At 41.5% G+C, this 27,982-nt stretch overlaps 1 protein-coding gene across 2 annotated transcripts in view; it reads left to right on the top strand.

The window, feature by feature from the left end:
• The window catches only part of MOB3B (MOB kinase activator 3B), a 99,217-nt gene that overhangs the window by 47,532 nt on the left and 23,703 nt on the right, over nt 1-27,982 (top strand). For both annotated transcript variants that reach the window (XM_089678058.1, XM_089678059.1), the window contains exon 3: nt 20,240-20,442. In XM_089678058.1, the coding sequence (XP_089534184.1) occupies nt 20,240-20,442 (203 nt within the window). The remainder of the gene's footprint in view (nt 1-20,239; nt 20,443-27,982) is intronic.

Below are 27,982 nucleotides of genomic sequence, written 5' to 3'. Positions count from 1 at the left end.
TTCTGTTGAAGAGAGAAATGACTGACTTCAAATAAAGCTGACTTCTGGAACCGCTTATATCACAGTATTCTACTTCTCACTGATTTAACATATAAAAGAAAAAGTAGAGCAAGCTCAGTCTCCAACTTCTATGAACAACAGGTTATTTTGATGTGTACATGAACTATCCGGAAGTCTTCTGTTGTGTACATTGCACCATTAGTCTTGTGCCAGTAGAAGATTAGTCTGAGTCTGCTTTAGTCAAAGCTGTGAACTGTCCCTCTTTTATCATTCAGTGCCAGTTTTTGGATCTCTAATGGGTCTGTCCAAGTAAAGATTGGCGAGGTTTTGTCCAGATGTTGGTAATCTGTGCTAAATTCTACAGGAGGAGGATGGTAGATGAAAGTGATATCTATGGAAAACATTGCTTTGTTTGCTGGATTGCTTGATGCTTTACCTGTGCTTAGATCCAACAAGAGTAGCACAGATTTGGATTTGCTGAACTGATGGCTAACCATATGACTTACTGGATGACTAAGCGCTGTAGCGTGAAACACGTCAAAGCTTTTTTGCTGCTGTAATGTGCTGATTTATATAAAGTCCCCTGGTACTCAACTTTTGTATGCTTATTGGATATAAAGCATGGCAGAGCTGGAAACCGGTGATCAGGAGGGAGTGTAGGTACTAGTCAATCCCTTAGCAACCATATTGAAAGTTTGGTAGAGAGATCGAAGGACTGGAGGAGGATGGACAGGAGGTGAGCAGAGAAATCCTATCCCTGAATAGACCGTTGGCTGGAGATGGATATGGAGCAAGTTTGCCCTTAAGTGTCAGTCTGTTCCTTTCTGGTTTGCTGCTGGCTTTTGGAGAAATCCCACCCCTGGATAGACCGCTGACTGGAGATGAGAATTGAGCAGAGTTGCTCTTAAGTGTCAGTCCATTCTATGCTGGTTGGATACTTCTGGTGAGTGCATAATGGTGGAGGATTAACGTGGAAGTTACAGAAGTCACTTTTATACATGTATTTTCTTCGATTGATCACATGACAATTTTGGGGCTATTACTTTTTTCCCTACTTGGGGACTAATATTATTGTACATCACTTGTACATTGGCATTTTGCATGTTTGATATTTTATGGTGACACTGGATTTTAATTTATCCATTTTCTTCAGTGCTGCACTTTATTATTACTATCCTTAGCAACTATAGTTTCTTTTTGTGACTTAAAGCAGGGATGTCAACCCAGGGAGAATTGTACAGAGCAATCTGTTTATTCCACTTCTGTTTGCCCCCTCTGGTTCCTGGTATCTGCACGCTGCTCAAACATTTATCTGTATCTATGGATTTTAAATTCAATACTTTGAGTTACTCCTGATGAAGTTGATGTAAAGTTCAAAAAAACACATCAAGATTTGAAGATCAGGAACTACAGTATTGTATGTATGAACAGTCTATTGGATGCCATTTTGTATTAACTGAGATGTGAAAATGTCGATGAGGCTAAATTGAATAAGGGTTGTGGATAACTCAAGTCAAGATTGTGCTTTATATTTTCATGCTGCTCTGCACAGGGCCTGGAAGATCATGGATGTCGTCGTAGTAGCGCCAGCAAGCTATAGTGATTAGCAGCTTCCACAGTGGTCGCTCAGGTTGAGATATGCATACAGTGGATATAGGCTACAAACCCTTCTTAAAATATCAGGTTTCTGTGATGTAAAAAAATGAAACAAAGATAAATCGTTTCAGAGCTTTTTCCACCTTTAATGTAACCTATAAAGTGTACAATTCAGTTGAACAACCACTCGACAGAGGCCAGCCATTAGACCAGCTTCTGTTGAACAGGCAGTGGTACACATGTACTGAAAGTTGACCACTTTAAGTATGTGTGTACCAGGCTTTAGTTTCTGTGAAAGGGGGATTGCGCATGTGCTGAATTGTGAAAAAGGTAGGGCACTTGTTGATGTGGTGGTAGCCTACCTAATGGTCAGAGTATTCCAGATTCTATACCAGGACAGGGTGGATCGGACCGGATGGTAATTTTATTTTTAGTTAGGCACAGGGGAAGCAGAGATTGGCCTACAGGTATGTAAACTATGCCGCATTGCTGCAGCTCAGATCTGAAGGGGGTTTAAAGGTTATTTATACTTTCGAATAACTCAATCCTTAAAACATAACTCCCCATGCTAACTAAACTGCTTTTAGTTTCCATAGATCAGCAGGCAGTGTATTCCCGTAGTCTACACCATGTTGGGTGGCACGTTTCTTAGTCAGAAAAGTGTCCCTACATGCTTAAAAACAAAAGGCAGCTTTTTCCAGTTGGACTTGTAAAGAAGCCAGCACCAGTGCTACTGCGCCCCAGATATTGCTGCCCCCTGCCACTTAGCACCTTGCCAATGCTTCCTCTGCAACCCATCAACCAGCACTCCCCTTCTAGCACCTTGGCCACCTTGCCATTGCACACTCCTTTTACTGCCTTCCCCTGTCTCTACACAACCCTGTTACCTTTGTAACAGAGAGGAAGTTCCATGAGATACAAAGTAGAGAAGATACATTGCTGGAAGTGGCAGCAGAGGAGCATTTCTTTTATTGCATGCATTTGTTATTCCCCAATCTTGCTGAAGTGAGCTTGATAATTGAGGAGTTTATGAAAAGTACAGATGATGTTGTTGCTTGGCCTTTTAACATTTCTGGGCATTTCACCATAGCTTGTGGGACTTTTTTTCCTACTTATGGCTCTTGAACACGTTTCTGAATATATATTATGGACCTTTTTACACTTGTTTTTAGTCTTTGTACTAGCACATATATATTTATTCACGGTTTAAGTATTTTTATTGTCATTTCAGTTTTATATGATCATGATTATTTCAAGTACTATTATTTATATGGTTTTTCACATGTATTTTCTATTGTGAGGCTTTATTGTTTGTCTATACTGTATATGTTCTTGTTAATGCCTGGTATCGGGGTATAGTGCAAGCTGCTGGTTGATTATTTTATAGTTTGTTTGTTTTTTTCGATTCTGCCTGAGCGCAGATTTTTTTTTTATATAGATTTAGTGTCAATTTTTAACTTTTCATTCTGTTTGTTTTTCCAATGGTGACTCTATTATTAAAGGACAATGGAGATGTAATACAAACTGGCGTTATGTCAGAGATTTTTTTTTAACAATGAAAAGGATTTATAAATTTGCAACTGTTGGAATTCTGTTTTGCCAAGTGCCTGTGAAGGACACTCTTCCTAGCATGAATGGTGTGATTATGTAAAGCACTCGGCTACACACAAAGGCATAGAAAAAGCCACATCTGTGAATATCTACATACATAATTGGCAATGCTACTAGCTCGTTTATGTGAGTTGACTTGTGTGTCACCTTCCGGAAAAGGATAACTAGAGGTCTGTAGGAAAATAGGTTTGCTCAGAAAACAGGCAGAATGGAGCATGCACCATACTATAATATAATGCTACTATCACTTTATTCTGCAGCGACTGCAGAAAAGAAAATTAAAGGATCAACTTCACTGGTTTCATGCTCTGCGTTGTGCTGTTTTGAGCATTTTTCCTTTGTAAATGACACTTCCACAGATCCTAGCATGCCTCTAATTATCACCACCACAAACAAGCAAGGTTCCTTTCATTCCTTTGACACACGTAATGACACTTGCGTTCTATTCTGCACATTACCCCTCCAAGTTGATACTTGTTTACCTGGTCTGATACGTAGAAAATGTAGTTGCCATGCCAGATGAGGTTTTAGGTCTTTGTTCACTACCTAAGCAGAGATGCTTGCTCACGTGTCTCTGCTTGTTGAGGATTGCTTTGCTTACAAAGGTTCTCTTCACTTAGACATAGTTCCAAGCACAGGTACGGCTGCCTATAGTTTTGATATTCTTCCTGTATTGCTCTTTTAGACTAACAGACGTGTAAAAGGCCATCTATGTGAGTGGGGCCAATATGATAAGAAAGGCTGCTTGAAGTTTAAGGGCTCTTGCTTGGACATGCCAACAATTGCATGTATTTAGACCCCCAGCCCTCATTGGCCTTCACACTCATCATTGCCATCCCTGAACTAGCGCCTGCAATGACAGTGCAGAGTTAAATCCAGACAGGCCTTGCTGCTAGCTTCTAACATTTTTTTTTCCATCGGCGCTCTCTGATCGCAGTACTGAGCATACACTGTGGGCTGTCAGTACATTAGTTCATGAACTCTTAGATGCCTATAGAGATCACCAGAGGAGGTGTAGTACTGTGCTCCGCCAACTCAGAGCAGATGTAAACAATGAGCTAGAAGCTGCAGCAAGGGCTCGCCTTGTCTGTGGTCTGCATTTCTAGGATTTGTGCTCAGGAATGTTGTTTCCTGTGTTTGAAACACACATTAAACATTTAGCTCAGTGGATGACAACTCTGAGGCTGCACTTGACTTGCTTTATGTTTATCTGGACACTACATGTCATATTGATGTGCGTTGTGTTAAAAGCAAAGCAAGCCAAATCCTAACTCTCTCTGTAATTTAATATTGAACCCATGCATTTGAGCAGTGCTGCATTAAGTCCCAATTCTTTGTTTTCCTACATATTTTTAACACCTATCTGTGCTTTGCTCACTCACCTCACCTTATACAGTACTTAAAGTTTAATAATTCCAGAAAAAAATGAAAAGGTAAACTAACATTGTACACAATCCCCACCCCTCCATACCCTGCTTACTCCTGGGAATGTTGAGCTGTCAGTGCCCACGCAATGGGTCCAGTGGTCCGAGGATCTGAAATCCCCACTCTTCTCTGTGCAGCATTTCAAAGACAGACCAGAGTGATTCTGATTGGTCAGCACCAACACAGTGGATCACTCTGGTCCATCCTGGAAGTGCTGCACAGAGAAGGAGAAGAGCAGGGATTTCAAATCCCCGGACCACTGGAGTGGCTGTGTGGGCACTGACAGCTCAGCATCCCTGGAGGTAAGTACATTGGAGGCCAAGGGAGTGGGAAGGTTGTATGGTGTTAATTTTTTCTAAAAAGGCGACCTCTCGCTTTAAACCTAAAGTTTACTATGGAATAAAGCATCCTAGACATTATTAGTCCTCCGGCGCTGTGAGAATTAACTACAGCCACTGCTACTGAGGGAAGTTGTGGCATTTGCTTCACCCCCCACTTCTGCCATTTCCTCCATTCGCAGAACTTTTATTACTACTCTCCCACAATGCCTCATGTTCTGTGAATGTAGAAGGAGCATTTAAATCTCAGCATGCCACTGCCCATTCACAGACTTTGATGCATTTCATTATTGTAGTAATACAGTTTCCATGAATGTCTGAAAGAGCAGAAGGCACAGGTGAGAGGTGCAACTTTTTTTAGTAGCAGTGGCTGCAGTTAAAACAGCCACTGAGGACAGTATTTGGAAGCACTGCAGGGAAGATTTGTAGCAGAATCGGCCTCTTGTAGAACTTGGGATACACACCTTTTTTTTAGAGTCTAATTTAGATCTAGTTTTCTAAATTTCCCTTTCCTCTGAAGAAAGATCTGAATGAGGATTGGGCTTCAGAGGCTACAAAAAGACTGTTAGGAAGTGATGTGATGCCTCCTCGCTGCATTTTTTAACCTCATTTTTGCTGACAAACACACTGTAACTGCGTGCACTGCACATGGTCGGTGGGCATTTGCAGCGTTTCCCCATTTGCATGAGTGTGTAGCATCCAGCTGGCTTGCCACTCACCGATCACTACACGTCGGATAGAGTTTTTGCCACAGATACAAAATGAAGCATTGTGACTGTGGCATGTAAAAACCCAAAAAACCATGAATACTGAATTCATTTATATCAGTTTACATTAGTTTGTATATCCATCTTCATTTTGGTTCAATCTACATCAATATCCATCCATTTTTTTCATGTGGCCATTTGTTTTCTGTTAAGGAAAATAGTCATAGGTGGACAAAAGTATAAACCAAAAATCTTTACTGCCTAAGCTTAAAAGGAATGGATGTAAACACACATCATCCATTTACATCTGCTTGTCTGCAGAAACAGAAAGAGATACAAATGTTTTTCCTTTTTTCTTTCTGCATACTTAAACGTATTTAGATGGAAGTTGATGTAAATGAATGCACTTGGCTTACAATGACCTCCTAGTAGTAGATGACGGCAGTATCAGTCCAATGTCTCTTGCTATACTGATTTACTCAGGTAGTGTCATACATACTAATCACAATTCAGATTCAGCACTTTTGAATGCTGACCTAAAACTAGACTATCTTTTCTCTGTCATATCCTTCCTAAAGTATTTCTCTTCATTGTACTCTACTTTTGTATTATTAAAGGGCTTTTCCCACTAGGGCAATATATGTGTCTGTGAAGTCTGTAGTTTTCTGAATAGCTGGACATATTGAATGAATGTCTTTACTCCTCAGCTCACTCTTTAGTATACTTTCTATGAGTATAGGCAGGCTTCCTAAAGACTAGACAAATTCCATTTCCAGCTACAAAACTGCAGCCTGTGGTATTATTTTTCACAAAAGCTTGTGCCTTGTTCTCTTCTCAGTTAATCAGTCTGAATCCCTGGCTCTCATTTTAACAAATAATTGTCTGCATATAAAACCCTTAAAGGGAATGGTTCCTATATTACCAGCCAAGACGTGTTTCACAGACCCTGGTTGTTCACAGCCCTGTCTGATTAAAGCTGAACTCTGAGCACAAACTTAAAGTCGAGTGCCACCCAAAAATGGAAGCTCCAAATTTTTGCCGCCTCCACTGCCATATTTGGCACCTTTCTTTGGGGGGGGATGAGCAGATACCTGTTTTTGACAGGTAGCCAGAAGTCTGGCCCTCTCCTTCCTCCCGCAGTCTCCTGGGAACTTTCACAGGTCCCGAAAGACGGACCAATCAGGATGTGCAGCGTGATTCACGCATGCACAGTGGCCACACTGCTGTGAAACCGCAAGCTGTCATAGCCTGGTGCTAACAGTTGAGATGCTGGCGCCGTGGAGAAAAGGGAAAGTGCAGGTGAGCATATCATGGGACTCTGGGACAGGTAAGTGCGTGTTTATTAAAAGTCAGCAGCTACAGTTTTTGTAGCTGCTGACTTTTACTAAACACAGAAACGGCTGGAACTCTGCTTTGCTTAAACTAAATTAATAGCCAAAAACATATAAATCTACTTTGTGTGCATGATGTACCTTTTTTATATACCCAGATATTACCTTGAAAAAATAGCAGTGACGACATCACTGTGTTGTACATATCCTGTGTAGAGCAGAGCTGTGAGAGGGACCCAACAGGGTCCACCTACTACAGAAAACTACATGGAGGGGACGGAGACTAGAGCAGTCACCCTGCACAAGGAGAGACTGACCGATCTTTATTACAGGAAGCTCTAGCACAGAGGTAATATTTATATTGGATTTCTGCACAAATCTGGAAGAAATACACAAAGCAGATCAATGTTCAAGTAAGAATACACATGATGAATGTATTTAGACAATTTTTACTTATCCTGGAGTTGAGCTTAAACTGTGGAAGCTGTGACCACAAAAGGCAAGACAGAGGACAACGGTCACCAGTATTGTCTGTGACCTCTCAGAAGTTTTCCTATTAAAGCAGAACGTCACCCAAAATGGGAAGTTTCACTTGTTTGCCTCCTTCCTTCCACCCCCCCCCCCCCCCCCCACTGCAACATTTGGCACTTTTTTGGGGGGGAGTGGGTGCCTGTCAAAACCAGATGCGCTGCAGCTTTCTGAGACAGAAGTTCGCCCCCCCCCCCCCTCCTTCCCCTGCAGACTTCTGGAACACTTCACAGGTCCCAGAAGACTGTGTTGTGTTTTGCGCAGTAGGTGAATGGCTTTGAACTCGCAAGGTTTACCTTATTGAAGATGCCGGCACCTGCACCAGAAGCCGATTGAAGAATCGGCTCAGGTGAGGACATTGCTGGATCCCTGGACAGGTAAGTGTTCTTAAAAAATTATTTATTGCTGCTGACTTAATTTTTTTGGGGGGAGCCTAGAGCTCCGCTTTAAAGTGGTTGTAAAGGGTGAAGGTTTTTTACCTTCCCTAATACTTACCTGAGCCAAATCCTCATTATTCATTCAGCACTGGTGCATGGAAGCCTTGGTTCTCCCAGGTCTCTCTCTCCTCATTGGATGACACACTGAAACAACTAAAAACAGTCCCTTGTTTCTGCTGCTGTCAACCACAGCCAGTAAGGAGGGAATGGGAACGGACTGAGCCACGCTCTGTGCATCCCATAGACACACAGAGCTGGCTCGGGAGTGAGCACTGGGGGCACTTGGCAAGGGGCAGGGGCCATAAGCGCTCACAAATGACCCAAGAAGAGGAGGATCCATACTGCTCTGTGCAAACCCATTACATAGAGCAGGTAAGTATGACCTGTGTTATTTTATAGAAATATAAAACCTTTAGAACCACTTTAATGACTAAAACTGGTCATATGGAGAGAATTTTGCCCTGCTTCTCCTCCTGTTCAATCCATCTATGAGCAGACTGGTTGTACAGAAGTCGATCTCTTGTACAACCACCCTTGCCGTTTTTTGTGGGTTTTGTTTTTTACCCGATCAGTGCTGCCAGCTATATCCGGCAATACTAATCATTGTCCTCCACCAGCAGGGAAGATCAGGCAACTAATGTACTGTCATAGAAATTACTTTTAAACAAATGACTGGTTTTGGTTGTTACAGTATCTTTTTACAAGTTTAAAGCAGAACTACTCTACACCTGAGCAGCACAAACCAAAAGCGCCATTTAATTTATTAATATTCAAAGCTACAAAACTGCAGCCTGTGGTATTGTTTTTTACAAAAGCTTGTGTCTTGTTCTCTTCTCAGTTAATCAGTCTGAATCCCTGGCTCTCATTTTAAGCAAATTTTCCCATCCATCCATGTCTCCATGCTTTTTTTTGCTGAGAAGTCACTTTGAAAAATACCCCTCTAGCATTTCTGGATGCAGCCATCTTCAGTAAGGGCAGATAAATTTACTTCCTGGAATCAACAATCCATTTGCCTTACCTGAGAAATCCCCTTCTACTCTCCTGAAGATTCCTGTGATGTATGACATTATTTTGCCTAGGCCAGGAAACCAGGAAGTAACTGAATAAATGTAAAAAAAATTAAAACCAGTAAAAATTATATACTTTCCTATCTATTTACTAATGCTAACATAAGGATTAAAAATCAAGTCAGTGTTAATTGAGAGAGTGAATATCCACTTTAAATACAGGGAGCATTTGGAATAAAGCTGGAGCTACACTGGCCATGAACTAAAATTGCATACAACTTATCGCCTGATTTACACATTTCTTTTTATCTGATACAAGTGTCTATTAACCAAGAGATCATGCAAACAACTGAGCACAGTAGCACACTACACCAGACCAGTTGCATCAACCGTGGTAGGGATTTTCTTTTTATTTCTGAACTTTTGAATGGTTAATCGAGAGTAATGACATAGTAACTAATTTGGTAAAATTTCCATTATACACCTCACCTTTAAAATATAAAAATATACTGCAATCAATTGATCTTTTGAATACAAGTCACAGACAACTAAGTCCTGATTTATGTTTTGTCTTTTGTCTGATCCCTCGAAGGAGAGGTTTTTGTAAATCAAACAATAAAATCTGCCTGTGTACCCTAGTCTTATAAATAATGTAACATAAGCAAACATGAAGAGAAAAAGATTTAAATATTGTAATATACATTTTTACTTTATTTTTTATACATTAACAAAAAAATTTTCAGATTCCTACTCCGTTCTCCGGATTTCTTACATTATCATTACCTTTTCTATCAGATTTCTTTTTTTATTTTGAGGTTCTGCAGAAAGTTACCCCAATTTTTAGGGTAATGTTAGAGAAAGTGATGTAATATTTTCATTTTGCTATCTAGGATTTTGAATCGGTGTTACTTACTTTACGTAGTGTTTTATTAGGTTGGATGATTGCTTTTTTTTGTCTTCATTGAATGTAATTGTATCTTAATTCCCCTTTTGGGATTAAGAAAGTATTCAGAGTCTGAGTCTTTTTAGTGTGGCAAACCAACTGCTTGTCTGTTTCCCTCAGTGATGACTCACAGGCAGGGATTGAGACTCTTTGGAATTTCATTAGCAGATATATTCTATACACCGTAAGAAACACTTTCATTAAAGCAGCTGGCAATAAATGTAAAGTTCATAAAACACTCCATAAAAGGTGACTATGTTTACTCTGTGATTTACTTTTGTCAGTTGTGGTTCTAAGTATGTTATTTGCCCTGAGGCAGAGTTACTTTGCACAGGCCTCCGTTATACTGAAGACCCCTTCTATTTTTAAATGAAGCAAAGACTGCCAAACATGTGCACACTGTTTTGGCTTGTACCCAACATGAATATTCTACGTTCTTTGTTCTTGCCACTAGCTCTCCATCCACAGGATTTCATATGAGGTTCATTCAGACCTGTGGTTACGTGGTGGTGTATGACATAATTATCTTAACTCCTAAGGAAGCTTGTCTAACAGTTCTAACATGAATGTGTTTTGACAACCATGATACTCCAGCTCTTGTATCCTCTGTAAACAAGTCTTTCTTGGAGGATTTAACCAGCTATAGATTTTCTGGTTCGGGTGTCTATCCATCATTGATCCCGCTGTGTTCCATTCATCAAGTAATTTGTGAGCGCGTTCCATATATATCTTTGCAATCCCTGTGTCTGAAATTCTGAACAAATAACTGTACCAGTTTTGATTAGTATTTGCAATAAGTGTTCCTGTATATCTTACACAGATTTATCCCTACTTATAGCTTTCCTGTAGTTGGTATAGGACCTCCTACCCTGCCTATCGCACTGAGATCTCATCTGAGAAGGATTAGATTAACCTGAATGCTGATTTCTTTCTTATGTGGAGATTGTGGAGGGAATTAACAAAGAGGCATAAATTAAATGAGAAAATGGATCCTGCACATAATCTAAAAGGGCTACAAGCCCCTTTTGTTAGGAGCAATCTGCACCTTTTTCTACTCCATGTCTAGTGCAGGCTGCTTGCTCTGTCTCCTTCTGCTTGCCCTTGCCCCTGCCTCCTCCTGCTGCTGAGATGGAGGAGGTGTTTGTCAGGGTTAACAGCCAGGCTTGGCAGGGAAAGGAACGCTCACATATATGCAAAGAGGTTGACCACACTCCAATTCACTGAAAATCCAATGACGTTTATTGATAGTTCATGATAAAACAACATCACAGCTCAAACAGGCAAGGAACAAAGTTAACTCGTTTCACGTAATATGCGCTTAATCCGTATGTGCGACCCGGACATTGAATGGTAAAGGGGCTAGCATACAAGGTGGGCTGACCTGAAGCAGTGTTTGTACAATAGAAGGGAAAGCAATGTTCCCTGCGTATATGCAAGCTCTACCCATATACTGTGTTCACTGCACAGGCAGAGAGGGGCCTGTCAACTGCCTCCCAGGTTAACCCGCACAGTTCACATCCCAGACACCCAGTCCAATCCAGCAGGGAATGGTGGCAGTTTACTATATTGAAGACTTCCATTATACTCTGTGCCAGTCACTATTTCACTTTGAAGTAGACACTGGTACAGAAAGGCCTGAAACAGATCTGCCTGCATTGTTAATGTAGTGCGGGGCATTCGTCCAAGTTTAAGTAGAATTAAATTGTGGTGGAAATGGCTAGAATTTGTTATATATGCAAGTATGCAAAGTACATTGTGAGACACTTTCCTCTGGGTTTACTCTTCTCCAGCCATATGAGGTCTGAGCTCCCTATATCTTCTCCAGTTCCATTGGTGCCATGATTTTTTCCTCCTCTTTTTGGGTCTTCTCTCTTCTTGCTTCACCATTGGGCGGGCATGTACATTATCTCAGCACCTTACTCCATTCTTTGTATCTAGAATAGTTGGGAATAGGCCTGGAGTGTACACTGCTGTGCCATAGGCAGTATGCAGATTTTAAACATTTTCTAGCAGGTAAGTGTTTTTTGGCACAATTGGCTGAAGAATTATCTTCTACGAAAAGACCTACAACTGGCAAATGTTAGTTTTAAGGGGTTACTTCTGCTTTTAAGTCAAAAAATTTTTTTTTAGTCCACCTGATCTCTATGCTGTTCATCAGTGTCAGAGCTGACTATCTGGGGCTCAAGAGGGGATGCAAGAGTGAGAGCCGATCAGTGCGGCTTACTGTGATGGGGGACATGGTGAAGAGGTGTGGTTTAACAGCAATGTTGTGTTAAGCCAATGACGGGCGCAAGGTGGTTCTCTCGTTCTGGGAGGACATCATATGACGTCCTCCCACTCTCACCACGCATGCGCGGCTCAGGGAGTGCACAGTGCGGCGATCGGCGGTGTGCTGTGTCCAATCACAGCTGATCACATGTAAACCGGGAAATGCCGGTTATCGGCATTTCTCTCCTCACGAGCTGTCACGCTGACAGCTCGAGAGGAGAGCCGGTAAACGGCATTCCACGGAGGGGACATGCACACTGATGATCAGGGCACTGATGATCAGTGTGGCCCCAGAAGTGCCACCTATCAGTGTCCATCAGTGCCAGCAGCCAGTGCTGAACAGTGCCAGTGCAACATCAATGCCACATATCAGTGCCTACCAGTGCACATCAATGCCACATATGAGGGCCCATCTGAGCTGCCTTTCAGTGCCACCTATCAGTGCCAGTCAGTGCCGCCTATCAGTGTGCATCAGTGCCGCCTATGAGTGTTGCCTGTCAATGCCCATCAGTGCCACCGACCAGTGCCTCCTCATCAGTGTCCATCAGTGCAGCCTATCAGTGCCCATCACTGCAGCTTCATTAGCGCACATCGGTGAAGGAGAAAAATCACTTATTTACAAAATTTTACAACAAACTAAACTTTTTTTTTTTCAAAATTTTCAGCGGCTTTTGGTTTAAGAAAAAATAAAAAACCCAGAGGTGATTAAATACCACCAAAATAAAGCTCTGTCAAAAAAAATGATAAAAATTTCATATGGGTACAGTGTTGCATGGCTGTGCAATTGTCATTCAAAGTGTGACAGCGCTGAGAGCTGTAAATTGGCCTGGGCAGGAAGGGGGTATAAGTGCCCTGTAGGCAAGCGGTTAAATATCTGTGTGCATGGGCCCCATTATGAGCAGCTAGTTACAAAGTACAATTTTTTTGGTTGTATGTTGTCCGTTTACTGCCTACTGTTCTATGTCAGATGTGAAGCAGACCTGGAGAACTCTTGTTCCAGACTGGAGCTGTTGAACATATTAGGCTTTGAAGTGAATACAGGCGGATAGAAGATTTTAAACCAATACTTTCCCTTATATGCTGGCAGTAAGTTTCCAGGGACGCTGCAGACATGAATATAAACAGTTCATTTGGCTGTGCTGTACTCTGCTTCCTACTGTGTTTTGCTCTTGTAGTTAGGAAAATCCAGTGTCAGGACTTCACTGTCCTGTTCTTAGAAAACACTGTACTAAGTGGTGTTCAAGAGAGAGAGAGTCTCAACACTGGTCTCTGTTTTCAGGCAGAATGTAAAATCTGCCCCCACAAATAGAATGCTGGCATCCTATAGCTAAGCTTCAGGAATGATAAAAAAAAAAAACCCTTGCAGTGACCCCTACACACTGCATGGGTAAATGGTCCTTTAAATCTGAACTCTGGGAATGAGACAAAAATCGATTTATCTTCTTGTCTCAAGCATTGTCCACAAGCTCTGAACTGCCACTGGTCACTTGGCATCATCATAGGCAGTGCAGGACTGTTAACCCTACACTGTACATTAGCAGGTATACCTGTGACCACACCCCAAAGGGCCTTAGAGGGGATGCTGCGGGGGCTGGTCATATAGATTGAGGGACACTGCCAGAGCAAGGAATAATTTACCTTATCCTTTCTGCTCTTGATTAAATGACCAGTAATTGTTTGGTGAATGACATGTTCACTGCTTTTTAAATAGGCCCCCAACTTTTAACTTTGTTAGGAAGGTAGGCAGAGTGAAATATGGAACGTAAACATTTGTGAAAGTCACATAAAATATTATGTAATGTTTAACTTAAGGGTTAAGCAAAAAGATTAATTTCATAGATTCCGTAAGTGAATCGTAAAATATAGTTGGCAATTGTGACAAAATAACTGCCAGTATGCAGTATGATGTTTACAGATAGACCATATTTGAGTGTGTGTGTATAACCCATCAAGGCATGGACTCTGCTAGACCTCCGAAGGTATGTTGTGGTATCTAGCACCAAGCTGTCAGTGCCAGATCCTTTAAGGCCTGTAAGTTGCAAGGTGGGGCATCCATGGATCGAACTTGTTTTTCCAGTACATCCCACAGATGCTCGATTTGGATTGAGATCAGGAGATTTTGGAGGCCAAGTCAACACATCAAACTCATTGTGTTTTTGTCAAACCTCTCCTGAATTAATCAGACCAGGCCACCTTCTTCCATTGCTCTGTGGTTCCTACATTATTTATATAAATATATATCTGTCTCAAGAGTAGGACCATAATTGCCACCAAGCTGGAATTATGCAAATCAGGAAAGTCAGATGTCCTTGTTTGCATGTTTATTACCAATAAGCGACACAATTGGATCTGTGTACAAAACATTTCTTGTACAAATGTTGCGAATGTTTGTCTAGCTGAGTCTGTATTTTACTTTAATATGTTGATCTCCTATGACAATCGGCTCCATCTAGTGCCCATTTTTTCCCCCCCTGAAATACCTCAGGGAATAGAACACAAAACAGATATTAGAAGTAGCTAATGATCATAAGAAATTAACACTACACAACATTTTTCTCCAAAAACAATCCATACACATCCATTACTTAAAGTAGTTTTAAAGGTGGAAGGTTTTTTACCTTAATGCATTCTCTTCATTAAGGTAAAAAAACCTTCTGCAAGCAGCTACCCCTGCCAGCCCCCTTATACTTACCTGAGCCTGACATTTAAAACAAAAAACGGCATTTTGATTTTGCTTCCATCTAGCCACTCTGCCATAAAGCCCAGATCAGTGGAAGGCTGCAGTGATGGTTCTCTTTCTGAAACTTTGTCCCATCTCCACAGAGGGTCTCTGGAGCTCAGTCAGAGTGACCATCAGGTTTTTGGTCCCATCTCTTACTAAGGCCCTTCTTCACCGCTTGCTCAGTTTGGCAAAACCTGGACTCATCCAACAGCTGGTTGCCTGGCCAAACACCTGAGACTGTTAATATTATATATTATATAACAGCTATGGGTTAAAAATGAAATATTTGCAACAGTAGGCTTCAGGTTGATTTACAACACTTGCAAATCCTCAGATTACTTTTGTTCTTGCTTTGAAGGACTTGGAACATTAAGATCCTGCACACAAGGTATAATCATGGATTAACCTGCTTCTTTATTTTTCCAAGCATACAAGTAGTTTTACTGTGCCATTGCAGCTCATATTTGTCTTTGTTTTTGAGTGGGTGACATTACACCCATACTGTAAGGCAGAGCCATGTAGTGAAATCTTATTTTCAAAGCAATATAATTGATGACAGTGGTGGGTCATAGCTTTTTAAATGGGCCTGCTGACTTCAAGATTGTACTGTCTGCCTCTTGCAGAAATGTTTGTCATTACTGTACAAATCAGAAAATCAGATGTGTTAACTTTATAACCCGAGAGTCCCATTTGGCATTTCAAGTTACACTGTGGCTCTTTCTTTCTTGACCACAATGGTTGGATACAGTGGTTTTTTTTTTTTTTTTTTTTTAGTTTTTTCTTAAGCAGACTTTATTCTGTTTACTCACCAAGGGTGTCTGAATAAGATATACTGCCTTTGTGTTACTGCTTTCCTGCATTGCATCACGTTCTGTGAATGATTGGTATAGATCCAATCATTCAGCGGCTCCTCTGCCATTCATAGACTGAAATGCATTGTGGGAGTGTAGTAATACAAGCAATATGAATGGTGGAGAGAGCAGAAAGAGGCAGGCGAATGGCACAACTTTTCTCAGTCTCAGCAGCTGCTATTGACTCTCTCAGCGCTGGAAGATGCCTACTCTGGGTGGTATCCAGTGGCTCTGAAGGAGATACTGCAGGGAACATTTTTAGTAGCACAGCCACCTGCAGATAATAGGACACACTCAGTTACTCATAACTAATGGGAATGGTGCTAGATCTAAAGTAAAAAAAATCTAAACTTCAGCCGTAAGCTCTGGTTCATACTGGCTCAACTTCTCATGCAACGTATGACAAGTCAAAGCACATTAATTTCAACAGGTGCTGTCTTAATTACTGCGACTCAAGTCGCAGCAACAAAAAAAAAATAGTTCCTGCACTACTTTTGTGTCTTCCTTGCGACGTCCGTGCCATAGACAACCAAAGTCGCAAAGAAGTTGTTTCTTTGTCTTATCTTTGCGACTTCAGAGGACTTTTTAAGTAATGTGTCATAATTTACCAACATTGCAAAACCTTAAAGTTACATGAAAGCTGCATGGATGTCATTAGCAAGTTGTAATGCAAAGTCACACCAGAAGTTGCACTACTTTGGGGTCGCAGCAGTGTGAACCGCGCCTAATTGATCCTGTTCATCTTAGATCAGTTCAGATGTTTTGTGCTGTGATTTGTTCTCACGGGTACAAACTGCACTAGGACTAAAGATCAAAGTCTTGCTTAAAGCAAATCTAAAGCGTTTGTCTTTTCTAATGCAAACACTCTTAGTATCATGCACACTGGATGTTTTTACAGCTGCTGTTTTGGCTTTTGGTGTTTTGTTTTTTTTTTTCTTCTTCAGCCAGTAAACTCCCCAGCATGTTATCCTATGTGCCCATGTGCACACAGACTGTAATCCGCATTTTTTTTTGGCTGGAAAACCCCCCCAGAACTACTGGGTTTCTAGAGGAGTTTTTTAGCTGTAAAAACGTTTTGGCTGTAAAAAAAAAACGCGCTAAAAACCGCAAAACGCAGCTAAACGCTAATGCCAAAACGCTAAAAAAAACCTGAAAAACTCACGTTTTTAATGTGACTTTGCACAGCTAACGTTACCAGCGTTCTTAAAATGCCCCGTGTGCATGGAGCCTTAGACTGCAGGTTACAAATAGTGCATGCATTTAAACTGATGTGGCTTCTCCAGAAGGTGTGCCAGCTGCTGGACAGGCCCAGTGTAGGACCTGGGATTCTCTATGACTCCAGCTCTGCAAACTTCACAGCCTGGAGGCCCTAGGATTTCCACACCTCCCTCCTAGTATGTGTCATTATTTTCCCATGTTTCTATAAGCACGTGTGACTGCTTTTAGTTTTTCCCTTTGTTTCAGAACATGTAAACATTTGCTGTAATCCAGCAGAAGAGAGGGAGGATTAGATTGGGGTAAATGATTACATCACTTCTCTCAGCTCATAGCACCCCCTTTATCATCTCACACTAGTGCTAATGAATGTAATCTATAAGGTGGCATATGGTAACACTGATTTGCAAGTGCACATGCATGCAGATGTTTTAACTTGCAATGTAAAGTGGAACTTAACTCGCTGCCCGCCTGTTGGGTTTTTTCAGGACTCCCTGATCTGACGGTCAATTCACCTCCTATGTCCCACAATTGTGTCCAATTACACCTACCTATCGCTAATCTGATACGCTAAAAAAAATAAACAAAGGGGGTCTGCACCCTCTGTCTAGGCGGGTCGAATCAAAGAGCAGTCGGGTATAAACGGACAGCAACGTTCATTTAATCCCTGCTGCTCATAGAGCAGAGCAGGCTCAGTCCAAGTCCACTCTGCATAAATTGAGCAGACATTTGTCCACTCTGCTCTGATCAGTGAACAGATCCCCTGCTGATCTTAACATGCTCTCCATGTGAAAGGGGCCTTACAGAAGTGAAAAAAAAATTTAATAAAAATGATTAGCAGTTTATTGCTGTTCTTGCTGCAAAGTAGCACTTCCAGGTTTCCAGCCTAAGCTGGGCCTCGCTGCCTCAAAAAATAGCTATGTCTCAACTATCCTAGGATGCAATATGTCACTAAGCTGTGAGTGAGCAAGTGAACATGTTCTCCCTGAAGTTGATGTTGAAAGCGGGGAAAAGCATAAGGATTTGAGAAACTGACAAGGGCCAAATTGTAAAGTGTGGAGAGGGTAGCCAAGGTTAATTGATACACATGGGGAGTGAAGGCTGGCCCTTGTAGTCCAATCCAATAGAAGAGCTACTGCAGCTCAAATTGCTGAAAAAAATAATGCTTGTTTCAATTGAAAGATGTAAGAACACACAGTACATCAGTTTGTTGCGTTTGGGCTGCATACCTGCATTCCAGTCAGGGTGCCCATGATGTCCCTTTTTTGAAGTGTTGACTTGGTCTCCAAATTCTCCAGATGTCAATCCAATTGATTATCTGTGGAATGTGCTGGTGATTGTGTAGAGAAAAAAAAAAAAAAGACATGGATGAGCAAGTTTGGGGTGGAGGAATTTGACTGGCCTGCACCTTGACCTGATAGAACACCTTTGGGATGAATTAGACTGGAGACTGCAAGCCAGACCTTCTCGTCCAATTTGACCTCACAAATGCACTTCTGGAAGAATGGTCAAACATTCCCATAGACACAGTCCTAAACCTTGTGGACAGCCTTCCCAGAAGAGTTGAAGCTGTTATAGCTGCAAAGGATGGGCCAACTCAATATGGAACCCTACAAACTAAGACTGGGATGCCATTAAAGCTCATGTGCCTGTAAAGGCAGGCATCCCAATTCTTTTGGCAATATATTGTGTGTGTGTGTGTGTGTGTGTGTGTGTGTGTGTGTATATATATATATATATATATATATATATATATATATATATATATATATATATTACAGTATCTCACAGAAGTGAACACACCCCTCACATTTTTAATATTTTATTCTATCTTTTCATGTGACGCTTTGCTATAATGTAAAGTGTCCTTATGTGCACTGAAAATTGTCTGACCTTATTCCTTTAAAAATGATTAAAGGATAATTCACCTTTTTTTAAGTTAAAAAAAAAATGCAGGTATTTTTGTAGGCAAGAAAAGAAAAATATAATTTTTTTTTTTTTTTTTTTTTTTCACAATGCAACCTGTAAGGCATTGCACCCATGATCCGCAGATCTCATGTGCAATGCCAGAAATCTGAAGACTTCTATCAGCTGTCTGCCCATACCTCCTGTGTAGGCAGGCAGTTACTGAGCTGCAGGAAGAATCCGTGAACTATGAGAGCGCTTACAAGCACCCTCCGTAGGTCATTGAGAACTACAAGCCTTCTCCCACGGTGGATGACAGTACTTGCAGAACTCTGTAAATGAATGGCGAGGCAAGTGTGCAAAGCCCCACATGGTCACTCTATTTTTAAATCATGAATGTAGGGAGAAGATCCCACCCAGAGTTTGAGGTGGGGGGTGGTATTGGGGAGTGTAGGCAGGTGCTGTAATGTAACATCTTTCACATGAGTTATAGGGCTGATGGTAGCCTCTTTCATTCTCAGTTCCACTCCAGACTTTCAACTCAACATCCTGTCATTGTGGGACTAATCAGGTTTCAGGCGATTAGGTTTGTTCAGAGATTTATTTCAGGTACTTATATAGCACCGTCAATTTACGCAGAGCTTTACATATTTATTGTACATTCACATCAGTCCTTAATCCTCGAGGTGTAATCTAAGGTCCCTAACTTACATTCATACATACACATACTAGGGCCAATTTAGACAGGATCCAATTAACCTACCAGCATGTCTTTGGAGTGTGGGAGGAAATTGGAGTACCCAGGGAAAACCCACGCAGGCACAGGGAGAACATGCAAACTCCAGGCAGGTGGTTGGGATTCAAACCAACAACCCTAACACTGCAAGGTGGAAATGCTAACCATTTAGCCACTGTGCTGCCGCAGATTAAACAAAGACCATGTTGTTTCTGGCTCTTGATCATGCTCTTGGCACTGCTTTGTTAAAATGCATGGACATGCTGGTAAGTTAAATGGTTCCTGTCTAAATTGGTCCTAGTATGTGTATGTATGAATGTGAGTTAGGGACCTTAGATTGTAAGCTCCTTAGGGGCAGGGACTGATATGAATTTACAATATACAGTATGAATTTCCAAACATACTTATTTTGTGTATGTTACTATATATGATCACTTTTCCAAATTACTTATACAGAAATGACAATGTGTAATTGATGGAATTAATTTGGTTTGAATGTATGCAATGTAACAAATCTCATTCTTGTAAATGTGCACCGTAATTACAGTTTTCTATACATTTCAATAATTGCTGCACTGATGCTGTAATTACTTTCTTTTTTTTTGTTTTGTATTGATAGGAGTTCCTTTTCCAAAGAATTTCCTGCAGATATGCAAGAAGATACTGTGCAGACTATTCCGTGTATTTGTCCATGTATACATTCATCACTTTGACCGCATCATAGTCATGGGAGCAGAAGCACACGTCAATACCTGCTACAAACACTTTTACTACTTTGTGACAGAACTGAACCTCATAGACCGGAAGGAGCTAGAACCATTGGTAAGGAAATCGGAAAATCTGCCTAATGTGAAATCCGTGACTTGTTTGATTTGGCAACATTGTTTATGGGTCTCCCTATCCCCCATATGGACAGCACAGTGGCTTAGGGGTTAGAACTTTCACCTAGCAGCACTAGAGTCATCTGTTTAAATCCCAGCCATGGCACTGCCAGCCTGGAGTTTTCATGTTCTCCCTACGCCTGCGTGGATTTCCTGAGGGTACTCCAGTTTCGACCCACACTCCTCCAAAGACATGCGGGTAGGGTAATTGGCTCCTGTCTAAATTGGCCCCAGCTTGTGTATGTATGAATGTGAGTTAGGGACCTTAGATTGTAAGCTCCTTGAGGGTTAGGGAATGATGTGAATGTAATTAATACACACACACACTAATTGTTTGATTCCCTGCAGATAAGTTTGCCCACTTGCAAAGAAATGAAAGGTCTATAATTTTTATCATAGGTGTATTTTAAATGATCAAGACAGAATATCAACCAAAAATCCAGAAAAAACACATGATACAATGGGCAGCACAGTGGCTAAATGGTTAGCACGTCCGCCTGGCAGCACTAGGGTTGTTGGTTCGAATCCCAACAACGGCACCACCTGCCTGGAGTTTGCATGTTCTCCCTGTGTCTGCGTGGGTTTCCTCCGGGTACTCCGGTTTCCTCCTACACTCCAAAGACATGCTGTTAGGTAAATTGGATCCTGTTTAAATTGGCCCTAGTATTTGTATGAATGTGAGTTAGGAACCTTAGATTGTACACCCCTTGAGGGTAGGAACTGATGTGAATGTACAATATATATGTAAAGTGCTGTGTAAATTGGTGGCGCTATAGAAGTACCTGAAATAAATAAATATTATAAACTGAGTTGCAGTTCAGTGAGTAAAATAAGTATTTGATCCCCTACCAACCAACAGCAATTCTGGCTCCTACACACTGGCTATGTGCTCATTGTGGTACAGAGATTAGTCCTGTCAGTTAAAGAAGGTGCTCAGAACGACAACTCATGTGTATAAAAGACACCTGTCCACATAATCTTTTTTTTTTCTTCCATTCAAAACTCGCCATCATGGGCAAGACCAAAGAGCTGTCAAAAGACATCAGAGACAAGATTTAGTAAAATCTGCAGGGGATCAAATATTTATTTTCTCCACTATATGTAAACTACTATGTAATTTGACAGCTCTATAGAAGTACCTGTAATAAATAAGAAAAATCCTCAACAGCATAAACTTCACCTTCCCAATTTTACTTCTGTTATCAACTAATTTCTTTACCTGTCCCCATAAAAAAAAAAAAATCACCTTTCTGTATATGTATCCCAAGGTGAATTTTTATTTATGTTAACCCATTTCAATGAGAATTGTACTCAACAGAATCTATAATATAGATGATTGCACACAGTTCCTATCAGACTTTCGCCATAATTTTCCCTGATTTCCACTTCTAAAATACAATCTCCTTTTTAGGACTGCAGCCAAACAATAGGAATAAGACTAGTTTGCAGGTCATGTTTTTTGATTACAATAGGTCTGTGAACCTAGATGGAAAAGGAAACCATACATTAAGAAGCAATAGGCAGATAACTTTTATGTGAACCCTACCAAACTATGTAGAGTTCTTAGGACTTTTTGATGTGCTTTTCACAAGGATTCACACCCCCTCTTATTGAAAAACAAGTATTTCATGTCAAGATATCCCTACTTGTAAATGCCATGTTTGTCATCTACCTTCTTTGGACATTCCTTTGGTATTTTGATGCCACATCTTCACAACATTGTCATCATGCAATGAAAACGGAGAATGTTCGACATCCATAGCAGTTGGGAGCATACTTGCACAATGCAAAATGTGATATGATTTTTGTGGAGAAAAAAAAAAGGATCTAGACTTGCATTTTTGGACCTTTGTCCACTTTCACTGACTGTACGTTATTTGCTATGGGAAGGGCTGGGGCATGATCGCTGGGTAATATATACAAAACACAGTGAATATACAGGATGGGGTCTTCTGTGTCTGGCGGACAACCTGCACCACCTTCGGCACAGCATACGCAAAGCAAGATGGCAGCACCTAATCAATAAATACATGACCCTCGGGGACCAGATTGGAACTTGTTGTGTTTAGTGTTGCTCCAAACAGGCTAGGTTAGACATGAGATCACTTGGCCTCCAGGCCTTTTTACTGGCACTTTTGTTTACACGTAAAAATCAGTACTTTTGCTAGAAAATTAGTTATAACCCCTAAACATAAATATTTTTAACACAGAGGCCCTAAAGAATAAAATGGTGGGTCATGCAATTTTTTTATGCCACACGGTATTTTGCAGCAGTTTTTTCAAATACAACTTTTTGGGGAAAAACGCAATACATAACCCACTTTTTTGTAAAATATAAAAGATGATGCTAACGCTGAGTAAATGGTTACCAAACACATCACACTTTAATATTGCGCATGCCTGACATGTTACCACTTTATATTTACAGAGGAGGTACTGCCCATGAACTGACGTTTGTGGTGATACCTCAGTTGTGTGGAACGATCACTGTTTGTGTGCCTACAGGATTGACGTGTGCATTCCCCTTTGTGCGGGAGGACAGGGGCACTTTAATCCTTGTGACAGCAATAGTTTCTTTATGGAGGGATCCCAAATCCCTCATCTGTCCTTAAAAGCATCCAAAACACCAAGATCAGTGTTATCGAAATTTCAGTTTTTTAAAAATGCTGCTGTTTAGTTCCGAGTGAAGCGATGTCAGGTCACCGCTTCTGGGTTACTATAGCAGAGCCAATCAATGCTGATCCTGGCTTTCTTCAGCTCTCAGAGCATCCGGCAGTGAAATGGGACAGCTAGAGGGAGTTGTGGAAAGTGGCAGAAGGGGTGGGGGGGAAACGTACCCTCCTGCTGCTTGTAAAAGCGATCAAGAAGCTAGTTAGCCACTTAAATTGCTTTTACAAGAGAGCTTACCCCCGGCTCTAAAAAAAAAAAAAAATGGTACAGTTATGATGCTTGCAGCTGCAGGCATCATCCCAGCATGACTGCTTGAACTCCAGCAACGTATGCAAGTGGTTAAATAAATTTTCCTCCTTCCCTTTTATACAGACATCTAAATATATTCATAAATATAGTGCTGTCACTGAAGTTATCCTAGGCCATTCTTCAGTGGGAAAGTAGGCTCTTAGAAACACATTTATTGGCAGGGCCAACACTGGTGATATCTGCACAACAAATGCATCCAACTCCTCTACAGTCAGGGACAGCAGAGATTTTTAGTTTATTGGTAAACTTGCAAGATCTATTTAACTCATTTTAATTATTGCATCTTTAAAATATAAAACAAAATGCACTATTATAATTGATTCTAGAACCGAGTTTACCAACATCAAAGTGTCTGAAGTCTTAGACAGGAGAGGCTGTTTGTGTGAACGAAGTATTGTATCATCATTAAATTTCTCCTTGGGCTGCATATGTGACAGGTGACAGCTTAATCAGTCATAAACCAGAACGCTCCCTAATTATTAATGAGAGCAGTTCAGTCCCAGGTATAGAGAAATGCCTCTAGTCATCTGTGATGTCTTGTCTTCCTGTTCTTTCATGTGTTCTTCCTCACCGCTGTTTGTGGATAGTCTTCCACTCAGTGCTGATCTCTGTATGCAGGTCATTTGTCAGGGAACAGGTTGATGTGTTCTGGTAAGTAGTGATTGGGGCATCATAATATCTAAAATCTTTGAGAGGTTATTGGACAGCTGTCACTATGTGCAAGAGGTGACCTATTTTTGTACATGCCTGGAAAGAGAAGAAAGTGAAAAGTAATGTGTGTCTTTAAGGATTTATATTTGATGAGCTCAGGAATAATGCAAGCTCCTAATAATTATACTAGGTTTATAGATTGGTGTTTTTCAAAATGTTTTCAGTAAGACACCCTTTAGAATTGTGTACAATTTTTGGGGCATACCAGTCTGAGGACTTGTTCACACCAGGAGGTGCATCCAAGCACACTCTCTTTTTTTGTGTGTTCCGGCACATCGTGCTTTTTAATAGGCTGCTCTATGTGCATGAAACACACAAGCATAATTTTAAACTTGTGCCGCACCAAAATGCATTGTACTACAGTATTATGCTTTCATTGGGTGCAAGCCCACGCACATTTGCTAGATGCATGGAGGAGCCATTAATAAGTAATGGCACCCGCATGCGTCTGCAAAAGGCAGCACATTTTTGTGCAGAAAAAGGCATGATTTTGCATGTTACAGCTTTGCACCTGGTGTAAACAAGCCCTAAAAGACCGCCCCCCCCCCTCCTTTTGGTTAGTGCCCTTACCCACAATTTCTTCTACAAGTACAAGAGCAGTGTGAGGAGGAGATGGGGGAGGTAATCAAACTGTACAGTCCATGTCTGAGTGTGTTCTGTCTTAACTCCTGTATACAGACAAGATGGATAAAGCACAACCTGAACCTCCTCTTGGTTCTCTGCTCGTATCTGTTTTTCCTCTCGGCAACCTAGAAAGGTGTGCCTGCCGCCTGACAAGCCCTTAGCAACTGATGACGTCATTGGTTGATAGGATGTGGGCAGGTGGCCTGCACAGTTTTCTAGGTTGCTAGAGGAGGCGGGGGGGGGGGGGGGGGTGGTTGCAGGCTGTGCTCTCTCTGGCTTACTTGTATACGGGAGACAGAACACACTCAGACTGTACTGGCAGATTTTTGTCCGGTTGACAAACGTGGTTGTAGATGATACCATATTCAACACGTAAGTGTGAAATAGAAGAGCCCCTTTATAACCATTGTAGGTGAAAAAAAAATTTTCTCAAAGCAATCTTGAGACCATTTACTATGTAGTGGAGACTGTCCAAAATGAGTTGCTGACATATGGTTCTCTGTTATAACATGGCATGTACAGTTGTGTCCAAAATTATTCAACCCCCAATGCTGTAAAGGGGTTTAGGGACTATAGTGTACATTTGGAATTGTATTCAGAATCAAATCCTACAAGGACGTTGTAACTACCCAAATGCAACTAAAATGACATCAATTGTTTATGTAATACAGTAGTAAATGGTTCTTATGTGGTTTCTTCATTGCCACAATTATTCAACCCCTTAAAGACTACCACTCTGAAGAACAGAGGTTCATACAGGTGCTTTCCATCAGGTATTGAAAACACCTGTGGATGTCACCGAGCAGCAATCAAGCATAATAAGCACCAATTAGGCAGCTTTAAAATGACTGTGATACTCAGCTCCTTCTAGACATTTACTGGTGTGGTTACAAACATGGTGAAGGCAAGAGAATGGTCCAGGAAGACAAGAGAAGAGGTGATTTCTCTTCACAGGAAGGGCAATGGCTATAAGAAGATTGCAAAGATGTTAAACATACCAAGAGACACCTTAGGAAGCATCATTCGCAAATTCAAGGCAAAGGGCACTGTTGAAACGCTACCTGGTCGTGGCAGAAAGAAGATGCTGACTTCGACTGCTGTGCGCTACCTGAAGCGTAGAGTGGAGAGAAGTCCCCGTGTGACTGCTGAGGAACTGAGAAAAGATTTGTCAGATGTGGGTACAGAAGTTTCAGCCCAGACAATAAGACGCACACTGCGTAATGAAGGCCTCCGTGCCAGAACTCCCAGGCGTACCCCCTTGCTGTCTCCAAAGAATAAGAAGAGTCGACTGCAGTATGCCAAAAGCCATGTGGACAAACCACAAAAGTTGTGGGATAGTGTTCTGTGGACTGATGAAACAAAATTAGAACTGTTTGGGCCCATGGATCAACGCTATGTTTGGAGGAGGAAGAACAAGGCCTATGATGAAAAGAACACCTTGCCTACTGTGAAGCATGGTGGAGGGTCAATCATGCTTTGGGGCTGTTTTGCTTCTGCAGGTACAGGGAAGCTTCAGCGTGTGCAAGGTACCATGAATTCTCTTCAGTACCAGGAGATATTGGATGGAAACGTGATGCAGTCCGTCACACACCTGAGGCTTGGGAGACGTTGGACCTTTCAACAGGACAATGATCCCAAGCATACCTCCAAGTCCACTAGAGCATGGTTGCAGAGGAAAGGCTGGAACATTTTGGAGTGGCCATCGCAGTCACCAGACTTAAATCCGATTGAGAACCTCTGGTGGGACTTAAAGAAAGCAGTTGCAGTGCGCAAGCCTAAGAATGTGACTGAACTGGAGGCCTTTGCCCATGAAGAATGGGCGAAGATACCCGTAGATCGCTGCAAGACACTTGTGTCAAGCTATGCTTCACGTTTAAAAGCTGTTATAACTGTAAAAGGATGCTGTACTAAGTACTAAGATTGAATGTCACTTGGGGGTTGAATAAAACTGATAATGCTGTGAGCACAGAAAAGACATTTGTGGTTATTTCATTATAACTGTTATGTTATATTTGTCTGACCTACAAGTGCCTCTTTAATGTAAATGTAAGCAAGATGACTGAATGATCAAAAGCAATGTCAAACTGGCCAAAACACTCAATTTCAGTGGGGGTTGAATAATTTTGGACACAACTGTATGTAAATATTTTGGCCAGGGAAGACTCTATAAAATGTGTGTCCTTTTTAAGATTACCAGAAACCTCAAAGGATCAGATCTGCATGCCTAGTTTGCAGCTTTATGCATTAACACACATCCATGCTTATAGGGTTCTGTCTGATTTTTGCCTGTGCAGCAGGAGTATGGAGTATGTAGACAGACAACCCAGTACTTGGCAGATCTTGAGAGGAAACAATTGAGATCAAACCATTTTTTTAACCTGTCCAGTAAACCTGTTTTTGTTTGACCAGGTACGTCTGCTGCTGTTCATACCCAATGGATTGTTGTACAAGCCAGAGGAAATCAGCCAGACCGGGCATGTCTACAGCTACCTAAAAGTAAAACATGTCCTTCCTCCCACTATCCCATCTAACAGGACCTGTGCCAGAGGCTGCTAGAACCTCATCATTGCTCCCTTTCTTATGTCAGAATTCTCTTTTTAATTAAGGATGCACCAGTACTGGTATCTGTATCAGTGCAGATACTGAGTATTTTCACAAGTACTCGTGAAAATGCTCCAGATACCAGAAACCGATACTTCGTGGTGTGATTTTTGTGAATACAAAATGCAAATTGCCATGCAAAGAATAGCATGCAATTTGAACAGGAATGTGCTTCCTGTTCAAATCGCATGTGGTTTCCCCACTGCTCCTGTGTGAACCCAGACTTGTCATAGACTGAGATCGCACAGGAGCAGTGCAGGAGACCTCCCTGCACCGATCCAGTGTTGAGCAGAGAGTGGGAAACAATGGGGATGTATACATTTGGGGATGTATACCTTTGTGGCATATGCTCCGGATTCTCAGTTGTAGGGGAGGAGAGAAAGCCACGAGGATTTGAAATCCCTGCGGTTTTCTCTCCTCTCCTTGCAGGGATGTCAGTTTGGGCTAGAGGGCTTTTAATTGGTCAGCACCATCGCATGGTTCCAGAGCATCAGCCACCGCGATATACATCCCCATACACTGTTCTCTCCCCCTTGACTACCTGAGGTGCTCCTTGGTTCTCTTGC

The sequence above is a fragment of the Staurois parvus genome, unplaced genomic scaffold (assembly GCF_062004578.1).
Source record: "Staurois parvus isolate SC_StPar_1 unplaced genomic scaffold, SC_StPar_1.0 ptg000198l, whole genome shotgun sequence".
Taxonomy (NCBI): Eukaryota; Metazoa; Chordata; class Amphibia; order Anura; family Ranidae; genus Staurois; species Staurois parvus.
This window is presented reverse-complemented; position numbering and strand designations above follow the sequence as displayed.